At 41.3% G+C, this 17867-nt stretch overlaps 1 protein-coding gene across 4 annotated transcripts in view; it reads left to right on the top strand.

The window, feature by feature from the left end:
* Window positions 1-17867, top strand: part of MYO5B (myosin VB) — a 356389-nt gene that overhangs the window by 252594 nt on the left and 85928 nt on the right. For all 4 annotated transcript variants that reach the window (XM_050944628.1, XM_050944626.1, XM_050944629.1 and 1 more), the window contains 4 exons: window positions 5487-5598; window positions 7312-7523; window positions 15212-15368; window positions 17168-17407. In XM_050944628.1, coding sequence (XP_050800585.1) covers window positions 5487-5598; window positions 7312-7523; window positions 15212-15368; window positions 17168-17407 — 721 coding nt within the window. The remainder of the gene's footprint in view (window positions 1-5486; window positions 5599-7311; window positions 7524-15211; window positions 15369-17167; window positions 17408-17867) is intronic.

Below are 17867 nucleotides of genomic sequence, written 5' to 3'. Positions count from 1 at the left end.
TTTATTGTGCTGTTTTTCCCCCTCCCATTCCTTAGGATCATGAACTCTACCATTCCATGATCACTTTCACCTAAGCTGCCTTCCACTTTCAAATTCTCAACCAGTTCCTCCCTATTTGTCAAAATCAAATCTAGAATCAAATCCTTTAGTAGCTTTCTCCACCTTCTGAACTAAAAAATTGTCTCCAATACATTCCAAGAACTTGTTGGATAATCTGTGACCTGTTTTCCATCACCCCGAAGTCCTGTGCTTTGGTTGATTTTGTTAGTGGTTTAAAAAATCCACCTCCTTCTCTTCTTCCTGGTTAGGTGGTCTGTAGTAGACCCCTTCCATGACTTGTTTTTTATCCTTACCCATAGACTTTCAACAAGTCTGTCTCCTATTTCCATCTCAACCTCAGTCCAAGAGTATACATTTTTAATATACAAGGCAAGTTTTCCTTGTACAACATGTTGGCAAAATGTATTTTGCCAACATTCCTTTACAAGACGTATTTCTGGCAGTGAAATATCTTGGAAAGAAATAGCCAATATTTTGACATTAAATTTTTTGCTTTTGTCACTGTGGCACTCCCATAGTTGCTACTCTGAATAGGTTTTGTTTGCACGGTGACTTTTCACCCAGTTCTTAAAAAGTTGAAGACAGTTTTTCATTGTTCTGCAGACCATATAAAGAAAATAATAAACTCCACTACAAGAAAGAGCTTGGCAGTTCCCCCATCTTTGATATAGGATATGCTTTGCTGTATTTATCATTTTCATGAAACCCTGTGTTCTGCAAGTATTTGATGTAAAATGAAAATGTATCATCCAATTTGAAATGCTATGCAGTAGTTAAGAAATATGTTCATTATTATGTACATAAACCACTATGATAAATGTGCTGTCCTAGAGAAATAAAGAGTGTATCCATCATCAGCTTTTATGTTTAAAGTATGGAACATGTCTCTCCACTATAAAACCATTTGTCTTCTTTTTAGAATCTGGTTACAATGAAGATTAATCTAGAGAAAATAAGAATTGAAGCAATGTGTTGCTCCATCAACACTAACAAAATACTCTTTTATGAATTTATGAACTTGAGAACTTTATAAGACAAGACTTTATCTGTCATAGTTGTTCTCTTATCCTCTCAACATGACACCCAGTTATTAAGAGTACCACTGAATCTATGGCTAATACCAGTGGCTTGAATGAAGTCATGGGCCCAGCCAATTCAGAATGCTCAGTTGTGGTATATTTGTAAGAATTCGGTACGTGGTCATTTTGTGAATGCATGGAAGGGGGCGTGATCTAGTGATTTAAGCATGGATGTAGAAAACAGCTCTGACTCTGGAGCACATCTTAGAACCATCTGGTTCAGTTTCCATGCTGTACAATATATCGAAGGTACTTTATCCTTTTTCTTAGTATCTGAGTGCCTCACAGTCTTTACAACACCTCTGTGAGATGCATACAAAACTGCAGCACAGACCAGGACTGGCTCCAGGTTTTCTGCTGCCCCAACCGGCTGTGGGGAGCCAATCATCAGCACTTCGGCTGCCCCTCATTCGCGCCGCTCCATTCTTTGGCGGCAGTTTGGTGGTGGATTCGCCACTCCTTCTCTTCCTCTTTGGTGGCACTTCGGCGGCAGCTCAAAGAGAAAGAGAGGGACTGAGGAACCCGCCACCGAATTCCCACCGAAGATCTGGACATGCCGCTTCAATAGCAGATGGAGTGCTGCCCCTTTGTATTGGCCACCCCAAGCACCTGCTTCCTTTGCTGGTGCCTGGAGCCAGACGGACCAAGTGACTTGCCCAACATCATATGGAGAGTCTGTGTCAGAGCAGGGAATTGAACCTGGCTCTCCTGAGTCTCAGGTCAGTGTCCCAACCACTACAATATTCTTTCCCTGTGCAATGTTGCTCATGATATTTGCCTGCCATGCAGAGGGTGTTGTGAGGATTAAATACTTACTATTTATTATTTAGAAAGTGCTTGGAACATATCAAGCACTATAAATGCCACATATTGGCAACAATTAACTTCCAATGTTTGATCCTTATTCTTTACCAAGTAGAATTTCCCCTGTTCAGCAATGAACTGAAGCTCCCATATCCACCCTGCTGCAAATTTTGGTGACGGGGCGTTTGCATTTGACTCTCGAAACCTGTCTCAGTAGGTTTTTGTCCCGGTTCAGTTCCAAAACTGGAATTACCCAGTTTTCTGGCTGAGAATATGAGAGAAATCTTGTGATATTTCTGTTGCTTTGGACCAAAATTTTGCAAGAATTATTTTATTTTTGGCACCATCAAATCTGAACACCCACTCCTGACTTGCCCTTCACCACATACTCTAAACCCCAACTCCTCAACCCAATTCTATCTATTTTTTTTTGTAATAGGATATGTCTACATTAGACACGTGTGGCTGGCCCATGGCAACTGACTCAGACTTGTGGGGCTTGGGTGAATGGACTGCTTAATTGTGGTGTAGACATTTGGATTCAAACTGGAGCCCAAGTTCTGGGACACTTCCATCTCACAAGCTCCTGGAGCCAGGGCTCCAGCACAAGCCTGAACATTTACGCTGCAATTAAACAGTCGCTTAACCCGCACCTGAGCCTGAGTCAGCTGCCATGGGGGCCTGCTGCAGGCTTTTAATTGCAGTGTACGTATACCTTTAATGTCACCTCCTAGTCTGGACTGGACACTTTTGTTTGTATTAACATGCCTAGATAGCTTTACAGCAACAACGAAAATACGGCATGAAAGCTCTCCTCTGCCTTCATTTTGTCTCCCTACTTCTGGTCTTCAAGTTCAATTTCTTGGAAGAATTTGTTTTCAACTTTTAAAGATCTACTAAATAGCATGCCTCAACTCAGCCATTCCAACCTAGGTGGAAGCCCTACATTGCCAGTGACAGACATGTCAAAGAGGATTTGATTTTTTCCCCTTAATCACCAGGAATTTGTCTTGAGGTTTCTCCTTCAATAAATAAAGTCAGAGATGTATGGGTTTTGATGGCAAGGATTTCAATTAGTTGAACTCATATCTAATCTGGGGAAAATTACCCTGAAATTTTTCTATGAAATGTAACGCAAGAACAAGGGAGTTAATTTTGAACAATCATGAACCAAAACAACTGAGTGTCCAGTTTGATTTGAGTCTGGCATTTTAGACTAAACCCAGAAATTGGGGATTAACACAATTCTGTCAGCGCTGACTGAATAGCAGGATTCACTTGAGAAATTGAATTCCTCATCTAGGACAGTCTGTGATGCATCCATGAGCTATGGCTGGTGTCTGCAAACATTCAGATGTTTTCAAATTCATCCGCTCAGAGTTATTACCTTCAGGAAAAATAGTAAAATCCTCTCAAGAATAGCGATTAGTGTTGCCAGTGCTAACTGGTTATTTTAAATGTTCACCTTTTGTGGCTTATGAAATACATAGAGCCATCCTTCCTTTACAATAATTACTGGTATATATAATCTATCCCTTGAAGGAAGAATGTCTGTGTGTGTATGTGTATATCATATAAAACAAAAATTTGGAATCTGACTTCTGACACAAATGAACTGGTCCTATAGAATATCTGAGATCAGTTCAGCCATATATATCTTACCTCATCTAGCCAGAAGCCGTTTTGGTTATCACTTAAATATTCCTGAAATTTCACTTCTGCTTTTTTGTTCATCTGAGCTGTCTATTACATGCTGCAATTTTGTACCAGTTTTGTGTAGTATCACAGCTGCTAAACCTTACAGACATTAAACATTCATAATTGAAATGTTTCAAGGGCATCCCTGTGTACAAAATATCTTTTCATAATATGCCTTTATCTTCCTGGCAATGTCTTTAAAGAAACATGATCTGTAAGTTAATTTGGCTGCAAGTAGTACCCTATTTGTTTGCTGTTCTTTTATATGGGACTTTTTAAACATTCTTTTTTTGCTTGCTTTGTAAGGTGAACATTTTCACACTCATATTCTAGGGAATAGTTCTGGGCATTTGATCCATGGATAATTTCAGGCAGCACTAATCTGAAGGCTTAATAATTAATCGAAAGACAAGTCTGTTCTGCTATAACATGGTAACACAAAACAAGAGGAACTATATCCTCACCTGCTGTTTCTAAAGTAACCCAGGGCAAAAATCATGTCAAATATGCATCCCGCATGTCCCAAAGAGTCGTAGTTCCTGAACAAAGTTTACTGTTTGGTCTTTTTTGAGTTCTATAGTGCTAAGCAATGTGGATCTCTTAAATGGATTATATCATATGGCACTGGAGTGTTTCCATTTGTCACTTACTGTAGGTCCTCTACTTAAACAAAACTGTGTGCTTAGCAGATGGCAGAAACCATTATGGTCTATATTGTCAAGGTCTCCATAGTGCAGTTTGCAGCTTATCCTTGTTTCTGTGGAGTAGTTATGGTGTATCAAGTTGCTGTGGGCGGTGCACATATACCAGTGTTTCTCAAATTGGGGTCACCACTTGTGTAGCGAAAGCCTCTGACGGGCTGGGCCAGTTTGTTTACTTGCCCTGTCTGCAGGTCCAGCTGATCGTGGCTCCCACTGGCCATGGTTTGCTGCTCTGGGCCAATGGGAGCTGCTGAAAGCTGCACGGGCTGAGGGACGTACTGACCGCCGCTTCCAGCAGCTCTCGTTGGCCTGCCGGGTGCTAGACCAGTGGTCTCCAAACTTTTTTGATTGCACACCTCTATTAGTAAAAAAAAAAAAAAATTTTAGCACATACCTGCCACGCCATTGTTGCCGAAGCGCAAAAAAAAGAGAGCTGCTTGGACTCCCACCCAAACTGCCGAAACAAACAAACAAAAGTGCTCCTCCTTATTTTACGTCTGTCTCTCAATGTGGGGTACTTTTTTGGCTGAATCGTCTTTCCATAAATCCCTCCAATGCAGATACTGTAAATTCTAGTTCTGCAGTCATGCTATGGCAATGCTTTCCGGTTAGAAGGGAGAAAGTTTCTTGTGATTATTTGGGCGTCGTCAGCACCAAATTGAGTGTGTCTGTGCCATAATCAAGTGGGAAACTTTCTGGAACACTTAAAGTCAGAGAGGAGCCTTAACATTTCGACCCAAATTAGAGTTAGGCTGGTGATTGCGTTCAACATCAAATCAGGGCCGAGGTTGAGGTTCACATGAATGATGCAGAAATCTGGCTAGCTGTTCTTGTGATACTTTGGTCCTGTCTGATGTAAATCTTTCCAGATCACTCATCCTCCTTTGTGATTTTAAATATACCTGATGCAGTACAAGATGGCGGGGGGTGGGGGGAAGGAGGGAGGGGAAGCACCTTCCAACCCAGTCCAGAACCAGTGGGGGTCGGGTTCAGACCTGATTTTAAACCCCGCTCTCCTTCTCTCTCCTCCAAATGTGAAGAGGTTTGGATTCGAAGTTTGGTTTATTTAAGCTCTAATCCTAAACATTAGCTAAATAAATGAAACCTAGTGCCCTGTTTAATTTTATCTGTGCTTTGCTTTCAGGTGGTCCTACCATGACTTTTTCAATAGGTATCGAGTTCTTATGAAAAAGAGGGAGATCTCTAAAAATGACAAGAAACTGATCTGTAAAACGCTTCTGGAAAACCTCATTAAGGTGAGCTGGGATTGAAGCTTTGGAAACAATCATTAAAGCGCAGAAGCTGTTGACACTGTTAATACCTCAGCTCACTTTCCCTTCCTCCCTATTTGCCTGCTGTAGCTGAAAATGCTGGTGTGTCCGTGGCACTCAGGAGCATCTTCCAAAGTCAAACCATCTCGGAATAATGAGACTAAATGAGACATGGCATGAGATCTATTGATTGCATTCAAGCTGAAAAAGCCTTTTTTCTGCAATTGAATTCCACAGCTCGTTTGTGGACAGTAAATGATAGTGAGTTACTATCCCAACAAAACCCACTCCTTTTCCTTCTTTTTGACGATTGGAATAAAATCCTAGAGTCCCAGCTTCACACATGGCGTACAGCATGAGGAATCCCAGTCAAGAGACAAAGTGACCAAAGGGCCTATCTCTCACTGCACAGAGACCCCCAAAGCCAGTCACCAATCACCTTTTCATACAAATGATGAAGAGAAAATGCAACAAACGTGATATGTCTGCTGCATGGGAAATTCTTAATGGTCACGTACTGTGAGAACAGTCTAGGCACGGAGATTTCCTTTCCAATTATTAATTTGTTCTGTCCTTTTTAAAAAAAAAAAAATTAACAAGCTCTAGCTGAGGGAGGTTCAATTAGTCATTATTCAGGCTCCTTGGGAACCATTTGAGTTCATTTTTAAATTTAAGGATATTTTCCAATGATTTTTTTTTCTCCGTGATTAAATTTTTATGTCTGAGGCCTTTTTTGCTGCTGAGGCCTCTGACAGTTTGGCTCATTGTTTTCTTGAGGCCCCGGTCCTGTAAAGACTCAACTTTATTCAGTGACACATCCTGTTGATGTCAGTGGGTCTACGCACAGTGGATAAAGTTAAAGCACAAGCACACCTTTGCAGGATCGCAGCCTTAATTTTTTTTTTCTCTAAAGAGATGATCCAAAGTTGCAAAATGCAGCTTTTGCATCCAGATTTTGACCATACACTCAGTCTGTGGGTTTGTCTTAGCCTATTTTTAAGGAGTGGTGCCACTTTTAGAGCGTGGGCACAGATCCAGGTTCAGATTTTGACACTCCTCTCATTTCCCACACACAGTTTGGGAGTCTTTGGCTCAGAAATTTTGGTTCTAGCTCATCTCTTAAGTTTTGTCAAAATAGAGGAGAACAAGCTTTTGTTTTTCACCCTGTCAGAGAGGATAACATGCCAAGAAAGTGTTTACATCCAGTTTTCATATTTATTGACTAGAATGGAAATACAGAAACTGGAAACAGAAAGGACCAAGGTCCAGCAATGCCAATACCCTACCTCATGTGGTTGTGATATAATGTGAAGAATGTCCCTTGATCTGAAAACACCATCTGTGTTCCAGAGCGAGGTGACAGACCTTCATGGTCCCTGCTAATGTCTAGTTAGGACAAATCCCAGTAAGTTGCAAAACTCCCATTGACTTCAGTGGGACTGGGATTTGGTCCTTAACTCTTGTCAGCTGTTAGTGCAAATGTATGAAAATTAGGATTGTTGGGTTAAAAGAGAGAGCCTCGGCTTTATATGCTGAAACTGGTGCTGTGGGATAAAGTTTGTTTAAGCCAGTTGAACTGATATGGAATGGAATTGGTAAATTTTATTCACTCTTACCATCCTTATAATGTTGAGCAAATGCATAGACTCCTCAGGAAAATGTTTGTCTTAACTCAGTTTCCCTTATGCTTTTGAAAAGGATCCTGACAAGTTCCAGTTTGGACGTACCAAGATCTTTTTCCGTGCAGGCCAGGTGGCATATCTGGAGAAACTGCGGGCAGATAAATTCAGAGCTGCTACTATCATGATACAGAAGACAGTGCGGGGCTGGCTGCAGAGGGTGAAGTACAGAAGGATGAGAAATGCTGCAATAACAATCCAGAGGTATACACGAGGACACCTGGCTCGCAGGTAAGCGTCATCTCTAGAGAATGACTAGCTGGGAACTATAGAGTGGAGAATAGTTCCAGCTCTCTTATTAGAACTACTCAATCATCTGATACCCCTTGTGTTATGAAACCTGGGTACATTCATAGATTCCAAGGTCAGAAGAGACCATTGTGATCATCTAGTCTGACCTCCTGCATAACACAAGCCATAGAACTTCCCCAAAATAATTCCTAGGGCAGATCTTGATATCACAAGTACATGACCTGCCTTATCTTCAGAAGCACTAAGCACCTGCAGTTGCCATTGACTTTTTCGGGAGTGGCAGGTGTCCTGCACTTCTGAAAATAAAGCCCATTCTATGTGTATGGGAGTCAGAATTCCTTGGTTTTGTCCCCAACTCTACCTATGATTTTTGGGAAGATCACCTAAATTCTTTTAGCCCTTGTTAGAGAACTTATTCTTTCACCGTCTTACTTCCCTGGTCCTTCTCATGTGAACAGAGAGCAACAATACCCGAAGTCTGAAGGTGCAAACAATTCAATGTTGGATGAACTTCCAGCAAGCAATAATTACAATTTCCTTCCTCAGTGTCCCCTTCCCAACTCTGACACCACAGAGCCTTACCTGTGTCCCTGTTCCCATTTCCCTCCCCCCCTTAGCAGAACATGATTCCAATTCCCCACCCCCTTACTTCTTGATTGACTGCAGACTCCATAGTAAAACTTGAGTTTTGCTTAGCTATGCCTTAACCAATCATTTTACTGAAATTTAGCTAACCAATCCTAACATATTGTAACATGGTTATTTAACCAATTATATCCCACCACCTTAATTGGTTTACACCCAGCAAAATGAATTATACATCAGACAGAAACAATTCTGGAACCAGACAGAGATTATACAGACAAATACTAGGGAAGTGGAGAGTGCAGTGATAGAACAACAAAGAAATGAGGATTTCACACCCCAGCTATTGATAAGTGAATTCTCAGAACACAGGTGATAAGAGACAGGAACTTAAGGCAACAGGAATTAGTGCACTAGCCGCCCACAAGTGAATTCTCACTTGCTATTGATAAGTGAGTTCTTGACAGAATGCTATCAAACTACATTTTCTTTAAATCTTGTAGGCTCTTCCCTTTCTCTGGTGGCGATAGAACGGATCATCTTTCTAACAGCCCCAGATTACCTTATTTCAATGTGACTAGTTTGGAATGTGAGGATGTGACCATACGCTCTCCAACTTATGGCTGCCTCTGCTGCTTAGCCAAAGGCTTTAGCCTAAGAACAAGGCCTTAGACTATCATAGTGAGAGAAGGCCTATAAACAGGCAGACTGATTTTGATTCTTGTTTTGTACCTCTGTAACTAGCTAAGTGATAAGAATTCACCTAAATTCTTAAAGTCTAGGTCTTTGCAGGCAGGCCTGAATATCTGTATCCTAACAGCCCTGTCTGCTCTCTCTTATGTTAATGCACTGTTTATTGGTGTTGCACCAGTGTATATATATATATATATGTGTATATATATAATGTGTATATATAGTGAAAACGTGTGTGTGTGTGTAGAGAGAGAGAGAAAACATGACTTGAAATGTCATCTGATAGAGCTCATGGCAGAGAAGATTCAAGGATTAGAGATACGGCTGGAGACAATGATGGAATTCAGGCAGGAATTTGAAGGTGTAATACAAGAGAAGAGAGAGGGAGGTGATAGACAACCCAAGTTTTGTGAACACCTGCTAAACAAAAGGACCTGGAGGGTGGACTGCCAAAAGAGAAGATGATCCATGGAAGAATGTGATATGGGGACAGCTTAGAGGAGGACACCAGCTATGGGTGTTAAAACTGAGTTGAGTAACAGATTTGCTGCACTGTGGAATGAGGAGGAGAAACAGACAGAAGGTGAGGGAGAAAAGAAGGGCCGCCAATCCCTGCAGAAGAGATGGAGATAGCCAGGAACTGAAGCCTAAGGAAGAATGGGAATATGATATGAGGGGGCTGTGACTGAGAACATAAAACAGGTTCATACAAGCACCAGGGAGAGACAGGCGCATGTGAACGAGGACTAAACACTCCAAAGAATTGACAGGCATGTCACCAGACTAGATTCAGAAAACAGAAGTGTGTGCTCTGTGCCAGGAGCAAGGGCATGAGATGTGGATGTGAGGCTAAAGAGGATTATGATGGGAGGGAGAAAAAATCCACTGATGGTGCTGCATGTCAGGATGAGTGACACTGCTGGATTCCCGCTGGAATGGATTGGAATGCTCAGCTGGGTAAGGTACTTAAAGAAATGGAAGCTCATGTGATTTTGAGATGAGTAATTCCGGTCCCTAAAGAACAATGGTGAAGGCGTGACAAGATGATGAAGATCAACAGATGGCTCAAGGATTGGTGCTCTGTGAAAGGCTTTGGAATGATTGACCATTGGGAGGCATTTGCAGAAAGAAGACCCTTATCAACTGATGGGCTACCCTTAACCTTCTGAGATCAAGCCTGGCCCAATTGATAAGAAGGGCTTTAAACTGGAAGATGAGAGGAGAAGGTTGAGAGACTTGTGAAATCACCACACCTGGCTTCAGTATTCAGGAGCAGGAAAATCCCCTAAATGAAGGTATAGTAAGGGATAATGGAACAGCACAGGCTAGAAAACCTGGTGAGGTCCAAGAGAAACAACTGAGTTGCTTGCACACGAATGCAAGGAGCCTGGGCAATAAAATGGAGGAACTGTAACTACAGGTACAGGAAGTCAAATCAGGTATTACGAGGGTTACAGAAACAAGATGGAGTAGCCCTTGTGACTGGAATACAGGTATTGAAGGGTTTGTCTGTTTAGAGGAGAGAAGGGAATAAAAACTTGGAATTTCTTCAAATGAGCTAGACAAAAATGATTTGAAATTTGTATCCTAAGTAAGGGGAAGAAACTTGTAGGGAAAGACTCCCAACCCAGCTGGATGAATAACCACCTTGAAAAGGTTATTAGGAGTAAGCAATTTGTTCTATAACCTTGCATATTGCTAAGGTCAGAATAACAGGTCTGTAGTTGCCTGGATCACCTTTCCCACCCCCTTTCTTAACGATAGGTATGGTGTTAGCTATTCTCCACTTGTATTGTGCTACCCATGAATAGATTTATTAAAAACCCTTGCTACTGGACTAGCAATCTCATGTGCCAGAGAGGGTTTTTGATCCTTTATGTTGTCTGCCTTCAACCCCATTTAAGATTTCTCTAGATGGAATTGAGTCTGTTAGCTGAATGGTTGCTGAGCAGTAATCTATTCCTTGGCTCTGAGTTCATGTTTTCCATTCAGAGTGCTGCAAAATAAGCTTCAGCCCAATTAACCCTGTTTGTACTTGGGTGACACAAGATGCTAAGCGTACTCTTCAGGCATCCTATCTTTTAAACACGGTCTGTCCTTTTCTCCTGTTTACTGAATGGATGTTGATTTTTATCAGTTAAATTGGATGGCTGAGGTTGAGGAATCTCTGTCCCTTCAGAGGTGACACACTGATTTCCTATGAATCATGCCATATTGCAGATGTATATTTAGAGTTGTCGTAACTGAATTCGCTTCATTCTGTTTGCAGTTATGAAATGTAACAACCTCATGGAAAATATGGTGATGAGCAGAGCCAGGGAGTGGGGTGATTTTATTTATAACAGTCACAGATGCCTCACGTAGTGGCCACAACTCATGTCCAGTCAGTACTTTGTTATTATTACAGTAATGCACACACGACCTAATCAGGGCTCTGCAGTGCCAGATATTGTACAAACACATGGATGTGATCCCTGCCCCAAGGACCTAACAGTCTACCTAAAGCTGAGGCATAATAAGTGAGGATGACAAATAGGAGGGGAGGAAGGGAAGAGGACATGGGTAGCAGTAATTAATCTCACCCAATTACATTGATTCACGTTGTGCAACATTTGACAGTTACACACATTTTAAAATATTATTTATTTACCTCCCACTCTTTTGCTCCTTTTTGCATAGATCAGTTCAACCCCATCCCTCTGCCTACCTATATAGGGGCTGCTGGGGACATGTTGTTTCTAAGACCTTGGCCCTGTGATGGGGAATCAGGGAAGACTTGCCTAACCCTTTCCCTCAGCTGTGGCTGGAACTTGCTGGGAAAACACAGCCTGAAAACCCTTCATGCCCAGGAGTGTGCTGCCATAATGCGAACTCCCTGGCATTGTTAGGAGTTGAAATTAAGGGGCACCTACAGTGTTGGGGCTGCATTTCCTTCGTATCAGCTGATGAGGAAACACAGACCTTCCAAGTGAATGGCATATCTTAGAAATGTACCTTCATAAGGCAAGCTTTGCGCAAACAGTGCACAGTGGAAGAGGATTATAGACCTAGTGCAACCAAGCACAACCCAAGTAGGAGGTTGTATGGTACATTTCTCCTGACAATTCTAAACGGAAGTGAAGATTCTTTGAGATCTCATTGAGACCCTGTGTATCAAGCAGTCATGACCTCTAGAGCTGGGGTGGGGAAAGAGCGGGAAGAGGGAGAGAGGAATCTTACTACTTGGTGTTCCATATTCACGTTCTGTAGACTATAGAACTAACCTGCCTGCTTTTGTGTGTAATATAAAATCTTTTCTTATAGTGTAAGTATTTGGTTTATTGTAATAGGTTTATAGATTTATATTAAAGTAAGTTTGGCTGTAATGCAAGAGACCTACAGGCCATATCCTGTATGTTAAGCTAAAGCATAGTTAGCATATCTATATTAAGACCTTTTATTCAGAAAGCAAAGTTGATGTTGGGAATCATTAAAAAGGGAATAGAGAATAAGACGGAGAATATATTATTGCCCTTATATAAATCCATTGTACACCCACATTTTGAATACTGCATACAGATGTGTTCTCCTGATCTCAAAAAAGATATACTGGCACTAGAAAAGGTTCAGAGAAGGGCAGCTAAAATGATTAGGAGTTTGGAACGGGTCCCATGTGAGGAGAGATTTAAAAGGCTAGGACTTTTCAGCTTGGAAAAGAGGAGGCTAAGGGGGGATATGATAGAGGTATATAAAATCATGAGTAGAGAAAGTAGATAAGGACGAGTTATTTACTTATTCCCATAATACAAGAACTAGGGGCCACCAAATGAAATTAATGGGCAGCAGGTTTAAAACAAATAAAAGGAAGTTCTTCTTCACACAGCACACAGTCAACTTGTGGAACTCCTTGCCTGAGGAGGTTGTGAAGGCTAGGACTATAACTGCGTTTAAAAGAGAACTGGATAAATTCATGGAGGTTAAATCCATTAATGGCTATTAGCCAGGATGGGTAAGGAATGGTGTCCCTAGCCTCTGTTTGTCAGAGGGTAGAGATGGAAGGGAGGAGAGAGATCACTTGATCATTACCTGTTAAGTTCACTCCCTCTGGGGCACCTGGCATTGGCCGCTGTTGGTAGACAGGATATTGGGATGGATGGACCTTTGGTCTGACCCAGTAGGCTGTTCTTATGTTGAACTATAGCTTGTTATCTAAATAGATGAGTACCCCCGCTTATGTCTGTGACCTTTTATCTAGACCAATAGACAATGGAGAATGGCATGGGGGTGGTTTAGTGTCGTACCCACAGACTTAACAAGTACACCACAAGAGACTGACGTGCGTACATACCTGTCATCAATACACACATACATATTAGCCTGTGGGGTAAGTGTACCCTAACATTTCTGTGGGTGAGGAATGAAATTTGAACATTAGAGGAAGGATTTCCGGCATTTACCCTATAAAAGAGGTGACCCACCTCAACAGAGTGCTCCAGTTCTCACTTCAATCCGTCTCCATTCTCGCTTTACTCTATTCTCACTTACTTCCTCCACTCTATCTATTCTGTCTGTCTGCGATGACTGCTGCTATTAGTAGTCTGTACTTGTTCTTCTTAAACTTTAAGTTTCAAGGGAACTAGGCTAATCTTGGTTTCCCTAAGTTTTATTCTTAGCTTGCTTGTTAGATTTTGATTTAAGTTTGTTAGTCAAGTAAACCCTAGTCAGCTTTGATAGCTCTTAGCATTTTCTAAGCACTGCATCTCTCACTCAAATTGAGAAGCCTGAACTGCAAGGCTGGTCCTGTCTCTCTTACCACCAGGTTATCAAGAAAGGGTGTAAGTATATTAACTAAAGCTTTGTTGCATATAATACTATATTATCATATGTATCTTTTGAATAACAGTAATGCAATTATAACTTTGTAACTCTGGGTATTTTACCATTTACTTACTATTATTAATTTTAATAAAAAGTCTTTAAGGCTATATCTATCTCAGTGTGAGCTTCCTGCCATACCCCCGAGGGTCCTTTATAAATTCTGTGGAGCCTGATTCAGGACAAGAACTTTTATTTTCTGTTCAAACAGATTGGCGAGCCTAAAACCCATACTAATTAACATTTATGATAATAATTATTATTATTAAAATCAAATAAAATTAAATTAATAAATTAAATTCCCATATTATCCAAATTAATATTATCAATGCACCCTAAATCAGGCTACAGTTCTTTTCTGATTGACCTTACCTCAACCCTCTGCTTCCTTTGAGATGACCTTGCTGTGCAATCCATCTCTTTGTGCTGGGTGCATAGAGAATGGTGTTGCTGGATAAACAGCCTTTTTGCTCTTGCCTCCCCTCCCTGGTTGTTAAGAGGTGCCAGTTCTGTGGGAGGCATTGTGTGTCCGTAAGAAGGAATGCAAGGGCCCATACAAAGAGCCTTTTTTAAATTTAATGTTGACAAAAAGTTTAATACAACTTGTAAAACCAAAGCAAATACAAGTGTGATGTTTCATGTTGAGGGCAATGAATACATCATAAATTCAGTGAAACAAGCTAACCATCAAACTAAACTGTGGTTTTATGGATATTTATTAAGAGATTTAACAATAAATTGGTCATACATTTTCCCCATATAGTCTCAGAATGGCAGCGGCACACAAGAGTACTGACCACTTCCCAAATTATCCACTGTGTATGAATCGCTTGGAGTCTTGCTCATGAATGTTGCCAAACCAGTGCGCATTGCTTTAAATGTCAAATCAATTTGCTGTTGTTTTGCTCAATGTACTTGTAACCAGTGAACACGCTGTATTACTCTTGTTTTTGGTAGTAGGGGATTGGAATAACTAACCTTGATGATGATGACGGCTTAGTGTTTTGAGAATTTAAGACAGGGGGGGAAAAAGAAACAGAGAGAGTGAGATGGAAAAAAATGAACTTCTTTATTTAAAGAGAAGTACTAAAATCAGTTCCAAATGTTACATTTGCTGTTAGTGTTTCAAATATCCCCAGATACAGCAAGCCTTTAATGGATATATGCACATCACCACTAATTTTACAGGAGAGATGGCATCAGCTTCTTTTCCTGAGTTTACTGCTGTTTTTCCCTCTCAAATAGTGTCAAACAATTCATCAGGAAGGATTGTTTGCTAATGCAGCTTAATACAGCTATGGCAAAAATGTTGTATATAGATATGGATGACATGTTGGAACTGAATTACTATTACTATTAAAACAACGAGGAATCCGGTGGCACCTTAAAGATTTATTTGGGCATAAGCTTTCATGGGTAAACTCCCCCACTTCTTCAGATACTCCAGACTTCTCATTGTTTTTGTGGATACAGACTAACACAGCTACCCCTCTGATACTTATTACCATTAACTTCTTCTTCCTTGCACTTCACAGATTGGCAGACCACCTAAGGAAAACAAGAGCTGCCATCATTTTCCAGAAACAGTACCGAATGTTGAGGATCTTTCATGCTTTCCAGAAGATCCGCAAAGCCACTATCACTATTCAGGCCTTCACTCGGGGCATGTTTGTCAGGAAAATTTACCACAAGGTACTACTACTTCACAAAATGTCACTGCATTAGGGAGAGATGCCTTTAAATTTATCTACCAAGAGTTCAGTCCACTTGTGTATTTATTGAGGATGCTTTGATCTTTTCCCCAAATTGTGAGGTTTTGTATTTCTGGAGTTCCCAAGTATTAACTGCAAATATTGCAGCATTAAAGCTGTGTGAGCAGAAATGATTAGGCAGCGGCGCCTCAAAGGGCTAGCTTAATGAAGTTATTCACACAAGCAGATGCGTTCGGACATAGTGGAAATCAGGAAATGTCATTTGATGTAACACATCCAGTGAAAATCTTACCTGAGGAAAAATGTACATGTCTGAGCCATGCTACTATCTAAGTCAAGCTTAAATGAAAGGTGGTTAGTTGCTTTCCCATTTACTGCAATTGCCTTTTTAATTAATAATCTCCATTAATTTTAATATGGTAACAGATGCCAAGTGAAAGGAAATAAGTGATGCTGATGATCATAATAAATGACACAGGAAAGGACTGCCGGGCTCAGGAGACGGGTAATGGCACAGGGAACCCTCCACCTCAAAGTCATCAGCTGAGAGCCAGCTCCACTTGGTAATCACCAAAAATGATTACTATCTGATGGCTGTTCAGTGGTTTCAGTCCAGTGTCCAAAGGGCAGACACCTATGTGACAAAAAGCATCACTACAATTGATAAGTAAGGTCACTTGTAACCTTGGTCTAGAAAAGAGGTCAAGAATGAATGAGCATGTGGACTGAACTAGCCACTTGGGAGATCCCTGCAGGCCCCAGCTGGTACCCATTGGATTGGGGAGTGGGAGGACTCACACTGTCATTGCTCACGCAATACCTGTTTTGTAGATAGAGAATGTCCATCTACAGGGCTGCTATTCTATCACTGTTCAGAAACGCTATTCTTTTTAACTATCCACTATTCAAGAGAACTCAAACCTTAATAAACAAGTATTAGAGTTGGGTGGAAACCAAGCATCTGGATCCAGACACCATCAAGCTTTAGGGAAGTTTAGATAGAGAGCTGGGTCCAAATGCAAACTTTACAGCTGATGTGTGGCTCCATGTGTTGCCACATCTGGCACAGTGGGTTAGTATACTCCTCTATTGCCCTCAGAAGATATTAGTGTAAAATTTCATTAGATCGGTAAGTGAATTTAGTAGGTCTCCTGTTTATTCCTTGGGAACAGCCATCCACATCTCTGCAGCAGCCTGTATTCATGGAAGTGCCAAGACCAAAATTGTAGAGTGCTGTAAGTGAAGACTAAGAAGCATCGGAAGAGCTGTGTAGAGAAACTTGCCTCCTTAGTTCCTTGTTGTTCCATGGACTCCTGTGTGACTTTGGGAAGGTTGCTCCGTCTCTCAGTTCCTCATCTGTAAAATGGTGGTAACAGCCTCTCCCTACCTCACAAGGGTGTTGTGAGGGTAAATGCGTCAATATTTGTGAGGTGCTCTGATAGTATAGTGATAGTGGCCATACAAGTACTGAAGATAGATGGAAATATAAAAAAGGGAGAAGCCCCCTCTAAAATAATAGCAATTAGATGATCATTCATCTCTTCCAGCAACTGTTTTACTAGAATAATGTAAAGATGGGGGGATGTTACTTCAATTCCTTTTGGGGCAGAGGAGAAATGTGAGGGGAACAAACAGGGCTGTGCTGTGCAGTAAGTTCAGTTAGGCCATTGTTACTAACTGAGAGCAGCTTTGTTTTATGCTCCAGATTGTCTTGTTTTTGCATTACTGCAGATTACTGATTATGCTTCTGATGGTCTTCCGTTTTTATATGTTTTCTAGATCCTTTTGGAGCACAAAGCTACCATCATCCAGAAACATGCCCGGGCCTGGCTGGCTCGTAAGCAATTTCTCCACTTCAAGTGTGCGGCTGTGGTCATCCAATGCTACTTCAGGCGCATGAAGGCCAGGCAAGAACTGAAGAAACTGAAGATTGAAGCACGGTCTGCACAGCACTTGAAGAAACTCAATATCGGCATGGAGAACAAGGTGGTTCAGCTTCAGAGGAAGATAGATGATCAGGTGAGCTCCAGAGTACAGTCTATTGGAATGACTTTGGTTCTGTTTCTGTCTTGCATGTATCATGCAGGCAGAATTTGGGAAGTGGATAAATGAGTGGCTGACTAGACTTTATGTAACAAGTATTGTTCCAGAGTGGTTTATGTGGGGCTATATCTTCAGCACACCTGAGAGTTGCAGCTACTGCAGAATGTGGCTACCATTTGTTCAATGTGACTTCCCGTAAGTAGTGTGCTATGCCTTGCACTGGCTGCCAATTGATGTATAGGTGAAGTTTAAGATGTTGATTTTTGAAATATTGTGGTGTTTTCTGCATGGGCCCAGCCTACCTTAGAGACTGCCACTCCCTGAATGATTTCATGGTGGCTTCCAGCACTTGAGCTAGCTCCTGCCAGGGCATTCACGGTGAAAGGTCCTCACCTCTGGAACATAAGAACGGCCATATTGGGTCAGACCAATGGTC

The sequence above is a fragment of the Gopherus flavomarginatus genome, chromosome 3, assembly GCF_025201925.1.
Source record: "Gopherus flavomarginatus isolate rGopFla2 chromosome 3, rGopFla2.mat.asm, whole genome shotgun sequence".
In the NCBI taxonomy this organism is placed as follows: Eukaryota; Metazoa; Chordata; order Testudines; family Testudinidae; genus Gopherus; species Gopherus flavomarginatus.
Note: the sequence above shows the minus strand (reverse complement) of the source record. Positions and strands in the feature narration are given on the sequence as shown.